Below are 14,828 nucleotides of genomic sequence, written 5' to 3' on the forward strand. Positions count from 1 at the left end.
CAAATAGCTGTGAAAAGAAGAGAAGCAAAAAGCAAAGGAGAAAAGGGAAGATATACCCATTTGAATGCAGAGTTCCAAAGAGTAGCAAGGAGAGATAAGAAAGCCTTCTGCAGTGATCTGTGCAAAGAAATAGAGGAAAACCATAGAATGGGAAAGACTAGATATCTCTTCAAGAAAATTAGAGATACCAAGGGAACATTTCATGTGAAGACGGGCTCAATAAAGGACAGAAATGGTATGGATCTAACAGAAGCAGAAGCTATTAAGAAGCTGCAAGAATGCACAGAAAAACTGTACAAAAAACTTCACGACCCAGATAATCGTAATGGTATGATTACTAACATAGAGCCAGACATTCTGGAATGTGAAGTCAAGTGGGCCTTAGGAAGCATCTCTACAAATGAAACTAGTGGAGGTGATGGAATTCCAGTTGAGCTATTTCAAATCCTAAAAGATGATGCTGTGAAAGTGCTGCACTCAATATGCCAGCAAATTTGTAAAAGTCAGCAGTGGTCACAGGACTGGAAATGGTCAGTTTTCATTCCAATCCCAAAGGCAATGCCAAAGAATGCTCAAACTACTGCACAATTGCATTCATCTCACATGCTAGTAAAGTAAGTCTCAAAATTCTCCATGCCAGGCTTCAACAGTATGTGAACTGTGAACCTCCAGGTGTTCAAGCTGGTTTTAGAAAAGGCAGAGGAACCAGAGATCAAATTGCCAACATCTGTTGGATTATCAAAAAAGCAAGAAAATCATCTATTTCTGCTTTATTGACTATGCCAAAGCCTTTGACTATGTGGATCACCACAAACTGTGGAAAATTCTTCAAGAGATGGGAATACCAGACCACTTGACCTGCCTCTTGAGAAATCTGTATGCAGGTCAGGAAGCAACAGTTAGAACTGGACATGGAACAACAGACTGGTTCCAAATAGGAAAAGGAGTACGTCAAGGCTGTATATTGTCACCCTGCTTATTTAACTTATACGCAGAGTACATCATGAGAAACACTGGGCTGGATGAAGCACAAGCTGGAATCAAGATTGCCGGGAGAAATATCAATAACCTCAGATATGCAGATGACACTATCTTTATGGCAGAAAGTGAAGAAGAACTAAAGAGCCTCTTGATGAAAGTGAAAGAGGAGAGTGAAAAGGTTGGCTTGAAGCTCAACATTCAGAAAACTAAGATCATGACATCCAGTTTCATCACTTCATGGCAAATAGATGGGGAAACAGTGGAAACAGTGACAGACTTAATTTTTTTGTTCTCCAAAATCACTGCAGATGGTGACTGAAGCCATGAAATTAAAAGACACTTACTCTTTGGAAGAAAAGCTCTGACCAACCTAGACAGCATATTCAAAAGCAGAGACATTACTTTGCCAACAGAGGTCCGTCTAGTCAAATCTATGGTTTTTCCAGTAGTCATGTATGGATGTGAGAAAGTCATGTATGAAAGAAAGCTGAGCGCCGAAGAATTGATGCTTTTGAACTGTGGTGTTGGAGAAGACTCTTGAGAGTCCCTTGGACTGCAAGGAGTTGCAACCAGTCCATCTTAAAGGAAATCAGTCCTGAATATTCATTGGAAGGACTGATGCTGAAGCTGAAACTCCAATACTTTGGCCACCTGATGTGAAGAGCTAACTCATTGGAAAAGACCGTGATGCTGGGAAAGATTGAGGGCAGGAGGAGAAGGGGACGACAGAGGATGAGATTGTTGGATGGCATCACCAACTCAATGGACACGAGTTTGAGCAAGCTCCGGGAGCTGGTGATGGACGGGGAGGCCTAGAGTGCTGCAGTCCATGGAGCTGTTAAGAGTCAGACAGGACTGAGTGACTGAACTGAACTGAACTGAACGGAGCTGAAGTGCCTTAAATCCCTCCTACCTCTGGACAGGATTGGTTGAGAGTCTTGGTGGGTGGGGCTAGTATGAGGGGCTGCAGAGAGCAGGTGCAGGGCTGGGAGGGGTTCAGTGATGAGCAGGGTAAGGGGCTCACAGCTTAGCCCGGGAGATGGGGTGAGCATGAGTAAAGGCTAGATGAAGGCAGTGTGTGCTCAGACCTGAAAAACTGAGAACTGGGGTTAGAGAGGTCCAACAAGTAGGGGCTGTGAGAGCTGAAATGGTCCACTTTTAGGGAGAAGGTGTGACTTGAATGAGGTTTAAAAGGATGATTAGATAGGTGGAGTGAAAGGGGAACGTAAGATCATTGAGGCAGGAGAGCTTGCATCTTGCCTAGAGGACAAGAAGGGCCCAGCTGGTCTGGAGTGAAGATATTCTTTGTCCAGGAGAGGCGAGATTGGGACTAGAAGGTCAATTCATAGAGAGGCTTGAATGCCAGGCTCATGGGCAGGCATTATTCCAGTTGGCTGTGGGGAGCCATCAAATGTTACTGAGCAGAGGAGCCATTGAATGTTACGTGTTCTAACTGGATGGCTGAGCCTGAGTCAGGCTGGGAAGATATTGGGAGGGAGAGCATGTGAGGAGAATCAGAAGGGGAAGGATTGTGATCCCAAGGTCAGGTAAGACTACGGAACGGCTCTTTGGCTCTTTGGGTGGAGGCATGTAGTGTTACATGCAGAAAGCCCCTCTGGGGGCCTAGATGTCTTGTCTTGGAAGAGCTCTCAGGTCATTAGTGGACAGACCTGCCTCCCAGCTCATCTGTGGGGTTGAGAGCAATCCCTTCACCCCTGCAAATCCTCAGTTTTCTCCTCTGTGAATTGGGCATGATTTAGCCTGTCTTCAAGGATGAGTGTGGGGATTAATGAGAGAAGGAAGAAAGGGTCTAGTCCAGTGTTTGGAGCACATAGGTGCTCCGCAGATGGTGTTCCCTCCCCATCTCCCATTGTGCGGCTGGCACAGAGCTGGACACAAAGCCTGGCCCTCCAGTCACCACCAAATAGATAGAGCTTCTGGTCTCAGAAAGGGAAGTTCGGACTTCCCTGATAGCTCCGTTGGTAAAGAATCTGCCTGCAATGCCAGAGACCCTAGTTCGATCCCTGGGTCGGGAAGATCCGCTGGAGAAGGGAAAGGCTACCCACTCCAGTATTCTGGCCTAGAGAACTCCATGGACTGTATAGTCCATGGGGTCGCAAAGAGTCGGACACGACTGAGCAACTTCCACTCACTCTGCTTTCAGAGGTCATTTATTATTCAATCATTCAGAGTCATTTCAGAGGTCATTTATTGTTCCATCATTCAACCAACATTTCCAAGCACCTACTATGTACTACCTGTGGGGACACAAAGTTGAATTAGACCACTGTCCCTTGGGCTGGGAAACTTTATTAACTCATCTATTCAGCAGTGCCCGTGGAGCCCTCCTGTGCGCTTTGGCCGGGATATGGGGGGTGGTGTTGGGGAGAAAGAGAGCTTGGCTGGTGGGGGCGGGGGTGAATCGGCCCCACAGGTCACACCTCTGCGTCAGGGAAGAGCAGGAACCCGGAGAAGATGCTGTTGGCGCCTTCGATGCCCACCAGGGCATTCTTTTCGGTGGCCTGCAGGAAAACGGTCTCCTCCTTCTCTAGCTTGAGCACAATGCTGCCCGTAGTGACCTGGAAGGTGTTCTGGACATAGTCGCAGAAGGTGACCACTTTCTGGGGCTCTGCCTGGCCCCGCATGAGGTCCACGCACAGCTGCCCTCGGGAGCTGGCATGGTAGGTGAAGAAGTAGAGCCCGGGCACCTTGCACGTGAATTTGCCGCTCCGAGCCTGGTAGTTATCGTTGGCGTTGGTGATAACGTGGTCGAAGCGGATGGGCTGGCCAGGTCTCAGGTGGTGGTTGATGGTGCGTGAGGCCGAGAAGGCAATTTTCTGCGTGGCCCTGTAGTCTCCCGATTCACCCTTGGGGCCGCGGGCTCCGGGAGGCCCTGGGACACCCTTGGGCCCAATGGGGCCCTTGGGGCCGACTTTTCCTGGCATCCCAGGAAACCCTGGGTCCCCCTTCTCGCCATTCTCGTTGAGGTGGCTAACTCGCCCTGGAAGCCCTGGAAAAGCAGAGATGAGATAAATGAGTGTGCCAGAGATGAATGGGGACTGGAAGGAGCTGGGCTGGGAGGCAGGGAGCCTGACTGGGTAGCCTCGGACAGGCCCCTGCTTCCCTCTGGGCCTCTGCGTCCCGTCTGTGAACACGAGGATGGGCAGGCCTGCAAGCCTCCTTCCAGAAAGCCCTACTTTCCACATTTGGGATGTGCTTGGTGATAATGGGGGCCGAGGGCCATCGGGGTGGGGAGTGGTGTCTTGCTGAACCTAGAAGTGGGCATTCGAACCTTTCTCACTCCACCACTCCAAACCCCTCCTTGGTTTGGCACAAGATATAAAGCTTTCTCTTCCAGGAGAGCGGCAGAGTCTGGTTACTGTGAATGCGGGCTCAGGGGGCAGGCAGGCGAGTTTCTCACATCACCTCTGCCATTCTTGGTCGTGTCCCCTTGACTGACTCACATTGCCCAAGGCTCAGCTTCCTCATCTGGAAAATGGGGATGATGTATTTTGCGGGCTCGTGAGGATTTGCTGAAATTGTGTGATGAGAGCAGCTGGCTGTGGTTAAATGGATGTGTGAATTACATACATCTCACGGGGGGTTTGAGGGGCAGGCAGCTTCATTAAACCCACTGACAACTCTGCAAAGGAGCACCATCCTCATCTTACAGGTGAGGAAAGAGCAGTGCCGAGGGCTGAAGCCGCCTACCCTAGAGGCACCCAGGACTCTGTGGCCACCGTGGATTTAGTGGTAAGACAGCCAAGGTTTGGCCTCAGGCTCAACATTGACTGGGCCTCCCCAGTGGCTCAGACAGTAAAAAAAAACCTGCCTGCAATGCGGGAGACCAGGGTTCAGTCCCTGGGTGGGGAAGATCCCCTGGAGAAGGAGATGGTAACCAACTCCGATATTCTTGCCTGGAAAATTCCATGGACAGAGGAGCCTGATAGGATCGCAGAGTCGGGACACCACTGAGAGACTACCGCTTCACTTTCGACATTTACTGGGCTCCCCTGGGCAAGTCAGTAGCCTTTCTGGACATCAGTTTTCCCACCTGTAAAGTGGGAATCAGAATCCCTTCCTTGCAAGGTTACTGTGAAGGGCTCAGCAAGCTGATGGCTTTGCAAGTGTTTTGTGCTCTCTAAGGAGGGCCGCTGACTTGGGAGGTGGCTGACGGGGCCTTGGGGAGTGACTCTTGTGCGTTCCCAGCATCCACAGTACCTTTCTCTCCCTTCATCCCTGGAGTCCCAGGCTTGCCATCGGGGCCTGGTTTCCCGGGAATGCCCGGGATGCCAGGGATGGATGGCCCGATGCAGTTGCTCTGGGCCCAAGAGACACGGAGCAGATTCAGGAGCAGCAGCACCAACAGGCTGCCCCGAGGGGTCTTCATCGCGGCCCTGTCTCAGCTGCTCCCTGTTGGGGGACAAGACGATGCGATTGGTCTTGGCCATTCATTCCTTCACTTGTTCCTGTTCCCTGATGTCTCATCCACCAGACCCTGTTCTGGGTGCTGGGGACACCGTGATGAACAAGGCAGATATGGTCCCGGCCTTCATGGAGCTGACGGTCTGGGGGACTAGACACAGGTCAACATGCAAGTCAGTGGAGCTGGTCATACGCTGTGGGGAGCGCTCTGGCTGAAATGAAATGAAAGGGGGCCCCGAGGGCTGGCTTTGTGAGGGGCGTTCTCCTGCCAGAAACGTTTTCTAGACAAGGGAGGCATCTCTGAGAAGTGACGTTTAGGCTGAGACCCAAAGGATCAGACAGGGCTGGGGCAGGAATGTTCCAGGAGGAAAAGACAGAAGGCAAAGGCCCAGAGGCCGCACAGTGTCTGGAGTGTTGAGAACCGACAGGGAGGTCAGGGTCTTGATTGCTGTGGTTTGATATTTTGGTCCAAGGGTTCTCAGTCATTAGAGTTTCTGAATTCGGGCAGCCTGTGCTTCTTCCAGTTATATCCTCAGAGCACCCCTGCACGGAAGAACCAATGTTTCTACACTGAAGAGGAAACTGAGGTTCAGAGAGGTCAAGTCACTTGCTCAGGGTCACACAGGAAGGACTGTAGCCAGGACTGAACCCAGGCTTGTGTGGCGCTGAAGCCAGTGACCTTGCCGGCATAGCAGGCCACCTCTTCTGGCAGAATATTCTCAGGTCCCTCCAAAGGCTCTGGGCCCTGGTGAGAATCCTGGGGAATGAGACAGAAACCCCGGGGCATCTTGAGCTTGTCAGCATGGCCAATGCCCATGGCATCACTTCTCAGGACAGAAGGGACCTTAAAACTCATCTCATCCAAACTTTAGCTTCTTCCTTTTTAAAAACTGAGTTGATATTCTCATAACACAAATTTAACCTTTTAAAGTGAGCATTTCAGCACATCCACAGCATTGTATAACCCTCTCCTCTGTCTATTTCCAAAGTATTTCCATCAATTCAATAACCCTCAAATAACATTCTGTACTCACTAGTCAGTTACCTCCAAATCCCCCTCCCCGCTTCGGTCCCTGGCAACCCACTCCTCTGCTTTCTGACTCTATGGATTTACCTATTCTGGATATTTCATAGAAGTAGAATTGTATATGCTATGTAACATTTTGTGTCTGACGTTTCATTTAGCATAATGTTTCTGAGGTTCATCTACATTGTAGCACGGATCAGTATCTCATTCCTTCTTAATGGCTGAATAATATTCCATTGTATGGACATATTACATCTTGTTAATCCACTTATTACTGATGGGCATTTGGGAAGTTTCCACCTTTTGCTCATTGTGAATAGCACTGCTGTGAGCATTCACATACAGGAATTTGTCTGAATACTTATTTTTAATTCTTGGGTATATCCTTAGTGGAATTACTAGGTCTTATGGTAATCCTGTGTTTAACTTCTTGAGGAACCCTCAGCTTATTGTTAAGTCTCCTCAACAACATCTCTGCCCAGGCCTTTTCCCATCCAGTGCTTGTACCATCTCAGTGATGGGAAGCTCATTACCTTCTGAGGCAGCCCATTCCACCTTTGCCCATATCCAATTTCTCCCCATCTTTCAAGGCTCCTGTCAAAGCCTTTCTCTTCCAGGAAGCCTTCCCCTTCCAGGAAGCCTTCCCTCATTACCCCTCAGCCCACAAAAGCTGGGCACTCTCCTGCTCTTAGACAGGCGAGCAGAGTGGTCCCAGCCCATCTCCCAGGATAACCATGAGGACCCAGGTAAGGCCATGGCTGGGAAAGAGTCACGGGGTTTGGGGACTCTAGTTCAGACCCATAGCTGCTGTTGTCTGATCCTCACAGCACTCTGGAGAAGTGGGTTGTGATTATTTTCCCATCTTGCAGATGAGGACACTGAGATGCAAACATTAGGAAACAACCCTTTCTAAATCGCCCAGTGAGTTGGTTAATGGCAGGGCTGTGGTCAGGCTGTGGTCTTCTTTGCCTAACAGTGCCTGTGCCAACACAGAATTTGGCACCTGGAGGCCTTTCTGAGACCAGAAAAACCTGCTGATTTGGGCTTGTGTGCTCAGAAAATCAGCCCCAGCCCCCTTGGTCTGATCCTGATCAGTTCATGGCTCAGACTCCTGAGTGAGGCTGGAAGCTGTGCTGGGTACCAGGCAAAGAGGGACTGCAAAGATGGATGTGACCAGGGCCACGAGTGACCAGCTTGGGCTCTGTCATGCTCCCGAGAGAGGCTGACATTCTATTTATCTTGCCAGAGGTTTTACAAACGACAGTTTGACAACCTTAATAATCAATGCACTGGGCACTTAGCAGGTGTCAGGCTCTGTGCCAAATGCTTTACAGGTCATTCTTTCATTTAATTTGCTCCTTACAGCAGCCCCCTGAGAAAGCACCCCTGCTTTTTGATTTCACAGATGAAGAAACTGGGCAGTGGAGAGACTGGGAACCTTGATCAAGGTCACACAGCCATATGCAGCTGGGATTCAAACCCACTTCCACTGGGTTTAAACCCCATGGGGTGTTTCATTAAGAGACCTCTCTGCACGCACGCTCAGTTGCTTAGTCCTGTCTGACTCTTTGCGACCCCGTGGACTGTAGCCCGCCAGGCTCCTCTGTCCATGGGATTCTCCAGGCAGGAATACTGGAGTGGGCTGCCATGCCCTCCTCCAGGGGATCCTCCCGACCAAGGGATCGAACCCGCATTTCCTGTGGCTCTTGCATTGTAGGCAGATTCTTTGCTGCTCAGCCACTGAGAAAGCCCAGAGGCCTCTCTACCTGGGGGTTAAAACACAGGCTTTGGAGCCAAACGGCCTGAAACGAGGAGCTACAGCATGGCCTGTGCTCAGCGCGGTGCTGGAGGCGGGGCCAGTGCTCCGTGATGGCTGTTATTATCATTATTATTATTGCTGCTGTTGTTGGGGGTGTCACCAAAGGTGAGAGGCCTGGAGGGTCACAAGGAGAGGAACACTGCTCCCAAGAGGGTCCAAACCAGGCTTCTGCTCCTTCTTAGCTATGGGCCTTAGGCAAGTGGCTGCTCTCTGGACACAGTTTCTCCTTCTGTAAAATGGGGATAATCCTGACCTCTGCCTAATCTCTGCTGAGCTTTCTCATCAGACTGCAAGGAAATAAGAGAAGGCAGGTATCAGAGAAATTGCTGGGTGGGCGGAGGGGGTCCTGGGTCCTGATTTCATCTCTGCCTCTGACATATCCTGAACCAGGCAGCATGCTAAGCAGTGACTGACGGGGTTGGTGGGAGGACAGATGAGTTAGGGCTCACAATAGCCTGGCATATTGGAGATGCTTAATGAATATTAGCTATTTTAAAATTATCAGCATCATCTGGGAATCCCTAAGTTTCAAGACACTGCAGAAGATGCTTGGAAAACTAAAGAATTTGGTCCCTTTGGGAGGCTGGGCTCAGGGAGGGGGTCTGTCAGATGCAGGCGGCGCAGGAGTAGGGGGAGATCTGGTTGGCTGCTAGGGTGGTGGGGTGGGGTAGCTGTTGATGATGAGACTCAGGTCTCTTGGGGAAGCTGGAGGTGGGGTGGGGAAATGGGGCGATCTGGGTTCTGGCCTATTTCAGGGCCAGAATCTTAGACTTGGGCCAAGACTTAACCCTCAGCAGGTCTGACCACCCTCTGCCTTTAACATCCATCACCACCATCAGCCTCACCCCTCACATCTTTCCTGGCATCATCCATCTTCCTCCGGCTCCAACAGCCCCTTTCCCCCTGACTTGGAGTCAGGCCAGTTTGACCTTGAACTCCCCTTCTGCTGCTACCTTGCCACATGACTTCAGGAAAGTACCTTAACATCCCTGAGCCTTTGGCAAAGTTTATTTCCACCTGACAGGGCTGCCAGAGAATTACATGAGATGGAGCCTAGAAGGATCTCGGTCTCTAGCACGGTGCCTGACCAACCACACACCCTCCTGCACAAGCAGAGTTGAGTTGTGTCAACGCTAACTAATAACTCATCGCAACTCCACCTGCCATCATCCCACCTCCTCCTTGAAAGAGGCTAGTGGAGCTCTCTCACCAGACTGCGAGGAAATAGGAGAAGGCAGGTGTCAGAGAAAGGCTGGGTGGGCAGAGGGGATTCTGGGTTCTGGTTTCACCTCTGCCTCTGACATACCCTGAGCCAGGCAGTGTGCTAAGCAGAGGCTGAGCTGATCTCCTTTAGGGCTCCCAGCACCCCTGAAAAGTTCTGTTATTCCCCGAGAGGATCCAGGGTGAAAGGGGTTACGTCACTTGGGCCAGATCGCCAGCTCCTGAGAGGCAGAAGCGGGGCTCAGCTCCAGTCTCAGCGACCCCAGAGCCTTTACTCTGATGCCTCCCCATTACCCGGGGCCCCAGGTAGCAGCAGACTCTCGAGCTGACCTCCCAGAGGAATTGAGTCCTGAGGTCTGGGATGGGGTGCAGGAACCCTCAGAGTCCAACCCTCCAAGTGGCTCAGAGACAGAGGATGTGGGGCCCTATACTCAGGAAGCACCACCCTCTGGCATACTGGTCCTGCCAGCCGGTCCCCCTATTGCTAGGCCCCGTCCTCACCTGGGAGCCTGTGTCCTCTGAGGCTGCTGGGCTGGGCAGAATGGGACCGGGTGCCGGGAGCCTCCTGCTCTCCGTCCAAAGCGGAAGTCCCATTCCTCAGAGATGAGAGGGGCCTCTCCCTGACGGCACTCTCCGCGGGCCCGGCAGGCCAGCCTCCTTCCCTGTTGACCCCACTCTCACGCTTTCTGCTGTCATCAGGCAGTTTCAGGTCCCATTTCTGCAATCGGGAGGGGTTTACTGTAAATAGGATGGGTGGGTGGCCAGTTTGGTTTCGCCAGCTCAGCAGCTGTTGGGGGGATTAGGGTGTTCCAGGGGAATGTCCACAGTGGTTGGGGGGAGCACCTGCCACGGCCCCTGACCTCATGAACTTCTGCAGGAACTGTGGTGTTCCTCCACGAAATGGAGATGTGGCCAGCCTGCTGCCCGAGGGCTGCGTTTGCAGTCAGAAACCCTGATTCAGATTCTGGCTCTGCCACTTAGCAGCTAAACATCTGTTGCTGTTTAGTTGCTTCAGTCCTGTCTGACTCTTTGCAACCCCATGGACTGTAGCCCGCCAGGCTCCTCTGTTCATGGAATTTCCCAGGCAAGACCCAAGGATCCAACCTGCATCTCCTGCATTGGCAGGCAGGTTCTTTACCCCCGAGCCACCAGCGAACCCTAGGGAGCCCCAGTTTCCTCTACTGTGCGATGGGACCACAATCGCACTTGCTTTCCAGGTTGCACAGGGCGCTGCGGAGCTCAGACGGGACAGTGGAGGAGAAAGAGGCGGGTCAACTGTAAAGCGCAGTGCAGGGTTAATTGTTAGTATCAAGCTGTGTCCCAGGCGTCGCCTTTCTGGGCTCATCTCTTCTGCTTTGCTTCTCTTCTACAGCCCTGCTCTTTTTTTGTTCTCAGAAAGTAATCTAATAATGAAAAGTGAATTCTAAGTGTGGTCATTATTTATTTATATCCGTTCCTCTTCTTCCAGTGGGCCTGATCCTGTTGCTTGTTGATCCTGGCATCATAGGATTCCAGGAGAGCAGGACTTGGAGGTCACCCCAGCCATTGCTGTTCATGTTATATATGAGGAAACTGAGGCCCAGGGGGGAGAAAGTTATCATTCAACAAATATTTATCATGAGCCTCTACGTATACTGGAGATGGAGCCACAAGCAAATCAGCCCTGGGTCCAGCCCCCAAGGAATGTCTCTTCTACCGGGGGAGACTGGTATTAAACATCAGTTCAGTTTAATCACTTGGTCATGTCCGACTCTTTGTGATCCCATGGACTGCAGCATGGCAGGCCTCCCTGTCCATTACCAACTCCTGGAGTTTATTCAAACTCATGTCCATTGAGTTGGTGATACCATCCAACCATCTCATCCTCTGTCATCCCCTTCTGCTCCCGCCTTCAATCTTTCCCAGCATCAATCTTTCCCAGCATCAGTCTTTTCAAATGAGTCAGCTCTTTGCATCAGGTGGCCAAAGTATTGGAGTTTCAGCTTCAGCATCAGTCCTTCCAATAAATATTCAGGACTGATTTCCTTTAGGATGAACTGGTTGGATCTCCTTGCAGTCCAAGGGACTCTCCAACTTTTTGAAACCCCATGGCCTAAAGAGTCCATGGAATTCTCCAGGCCAGAATACTGGAGTGGGTAGCCTTTCCCTTCTGCGGGGGATCTTCCCAACCCAGGAATCAAACCCAGGTCTCCTGCATTGCAGGTGGATTCTTTACCAGCTGAGCCACAAGAGAAGCCCAAGAATACTAGAGTGGGAAGCTTATTCTTTCTCCAGTGGATCTTCCCGACCCAGGAATCAAACTGGGATCTCTTGCATTGCAGGCAGATTCTTTACCAACTGAGCTATCAGGGAAGCCCCGGTATTAAACGTTAAGGGGCACAATGGTTTCACTGCTTCTGTGAAGAATGCCACAAGAAGTGGCTACTGGAACCCGTGCCTCATCCTCGTGGCGGATCAGGACTCAGAGCCAGGCATCCCTGGTGCTGAGATGCAAGCCCTCTCACTGAGGCTGCATCCAAGGTAACATGAGGCCCCTCTCAGGGATGCTTGCCCAGCAAGTCTCAGGAGCTGCCATAGGTCGGGAGGGCTCTCTTGACATCGGTGCTTGGAGGTAGAAAATCATTTCGCTTGTGGATGCTGCTTGATGGAAACGAAGTGTTTGCTGTAGTGGGTGAGAGACTCATTTGATAAAACCCAAGGGCCTCTGGGCCCAACCAAATATAGACCCTCCAGTAATTTGGTGGCTGGTGACAATGGGAAAAGTGAACTTGAACTTGAGGTAGATGCAGAAGGAGCCTAGAATAGGAAGCAGCATGGTTTGGGGCCAGGAGGGTTGGAATCGGACCCCTGCAAGTTTGAATCCCAGGCCTACCTCTTTCTAGCTATGTGGCCTCAGGGAGCTTCCCCACATATGAACCAGGGACCTGGGCACCTACCTCCTGGAGTGGTTGTGGGGGGCCAGTGAGGTAGCCCTGCATGTCCAAGGCTTAGCTGAGCACCCAGCCCTTGGTAGGCACCAATGCAAAGTTGAGAGTAGTATCATTTCTCTGAAGAGAAGACAGAAATCTTGGAGCCTGTGTGCACAAGAGCCATGCCTGGATTGGAAGTCAGGAGCTAGGGAGACCCTTGGCCCCTGAGTGAGAGCCAGCTGGTCTCATGTATGCGTAAGTGCTAAGTTGCTTCAATTGTGTCAGACTCTTTGCGACCCCATGGACTGCAGCTTGGCAGGCTCCTCTGTCCACGGGGATTCTCCAGGCAAGAATACTGGAGTGGGTTGCCATGGCCTCCTCCAGGGGATCTTCCCAACCCAGAGCTTGAACCCAGGTCTCCCGCACTGCAGACAGATTCTTCACTGTCTAAGCCACCAGGGAAGCCCAAGAATACTGGAGTGAGTTGCCTTGCCCTGCTCCAGGGATCGTTCTGATCCAGGGATGGAACCTGCGTCTCATGCCTCCTGCATTGGCAGGCAGATTCTTTACCACCAGTACCACCTGGGAAGCCCAGCTGGTCTTTGACTTCGGGCCTTCCCTGATGGTGCAGTGGTTAAGAACCTGCCTTCCGATGCAGGGGACATGGGTTCAGCCTCTGCTCTGGGAACTAAGGTCCCATGTGCTGCAGGGTAACTAAACCCATGTGTCAGAACTACTGAAGTCCACTGCCCTGGAGCCCAAGAGAAGCCGCTGCAATGAGAAGTCCCCTCTCTGCAACTAGAGAGCTGCCCCCTCGCTGCAACTAGAGAGCTGCCCCCTCGCTGCAACTAGAGAGCTGCCCCCTCACTGCAACTAGAGAGCTGCCCCCTCACTGCAACTAGAGAAAACTGCACACAGCAAAGAGGACCTGGCACAGCCAATAGATAAATCAATCTTTAGACAAAAGTCACTCACTTTCCTCCCTAGTAGAGAGGGATTGATGGAAAAGAAGCCTAAGAGCCCCCCACACCCCGTGGTCTTAAAAGAGGCCCCCTGCCCCCTGGGATGCCTCATTCCAGCTTCTCTCCCACCCTTGCCTGTGCCCTTGAAAGCCCTCACCAGCTCCCCTAAGCCCAGCAGACAAGCTGGCGTTTTTCAAAGGCCGGTTCCTTCTGACAAAGAGAGAGCAACAAGAAAACAATTATGGAAAATAGAAATGGCACCAAAATGGTCGCTTCCAAAGTACAGGTCTCTGATCTGACACCGTGGCCTACATGAACGGTGTATTGATTTTTTAAACAAAAGAGAAACGAGAAGAAAGATGTATCACTTGAGGCACTGCCGGGCAGACCGCTGAGTGGCTGCTGGAGGCTCACTGTGAGTGGACTGGCCCCGTGACCTCTGCCTTGTCCCTGCCAGAGGCTCTCAGACCCTGTGGAGCAGCCTGGGTTCCTGGGCCCTGGCCTCTGTTATGTGTGTGTGTGTCTTCTCTCTTTCCTTCTCATCTGGCCTGTTTCCCATGCCCTCCTATGCATGAGCCAGGTGTGTATCAAATGGACCTGCCCTCTAGGATGCTCATGGTCCAGCAGGGAGGCAGACTTATAGGGAAATAAGTGCATAAAAGCCAACTGGAGGACGATATCTGTTGAATTCGCCTGGCAAACCGCCTGCCCACCCACATCTCTGTCCTCCCCAAACCTGTCTTTTGGTATGACCATATTTATTTGTGAAATCCAAAAAAAGAAAAAGATTAAACTCAGAAAAAAAAATCATGTTTGTGGTTCCCAAGGGCAGAGAACTGGTTGGAAGGAAATACAGGATAAAGGTTGTCGAAAGGTACAAGCTTCCAGTTATAAGATAAACACAAACCATGTAATGTATAACAAAAACTCATACACCACAATAGCAAATACCAAATTGTGGTATGGACCAAGGAACTGAATAGACATTTATCCAAAAAATATATACAAATGACCAATAAGTTCATGACATGTTATTCAACATTTTTAAAGCTGTAATGAACAAGGGGACCAAAATTAGCACAGCTGTAGGATATTACAAAAGTTGTTAAGGGAGTAAGTCCTAAGAATATTCATCATCACAAGAAAAAAAATTTTTTGGGAATCATTTCATAATATATGTGAATCATATCATTACACTGCACAGTTCAAATTTTGATATCCTAAACCAGGAAAAAATTTTAAAGGTAAAAATGCAAAGCATTCAAAGAGGACAAGCCAGTACTGTTTTACTTTTAGAATTATTTTATTACATCTTAAATGCACAACAGCTTCTTAACTCTACACATGAAATACATTTCTTAAGAAGAATGATATTAGTCTTAGTCTCCCTTGATTCTGGCTAACAGTTTTTCAAAACTTCGAGAAAAATCTTGAAAAAGGTTTCCCGTGTCAACCGAATCTTGGAAATGGGACATGATCAAAGA

At 50.5% G+C, this 14,828-nt stretch overlaps 1 protein-coding gene across 1 annotated transcript; it reads right to left on the minus strand.

Annotated features, from left to right (window-relative positions):
• Positions 1-3,159: 3,159 nt before the first annotated feature.
• Positions 3,160-10,090, minus strand: C1QB (complement C1q B chain). Its single transcript, XM_068968188.1, has 3 exons — positions 9,975-10,090; positions 5,203-5,394; positions 3,160-3,991 (listed from the first exon to the last, which is right to left on the minus strand). The coding sequence occupies exons 2-3, from the start codon at positions 5,369-5,371 to the stop codon at positions 3,417-3,419; spliced, it is 744 nt and encodes a 247-aa protein (XP_068824289.1). The 5' UTR covers positions 5,372-5,394; positions 9,975-10,090; the 3' UTR covers positions 3,160-3,416.
• Between the last annotated feature and the right edge of the window lie 4,738 nt (positions 10,091-14,828).

Source organism: Capricornis sumatraensis, chromosome 3 (assembly GCF_032405125.1).
Source record: "Capricornis sumatraensis isolate serow.1 chromosome 3, serow.2, whole genome shotgun sequence".
Classification (NCBI taxonomy): Eukaryota; Metazoa; Chordata; class Mammalia; order Artiodactyla; family Bovidae; genus Capricornis; species Capricornis sumatraensis.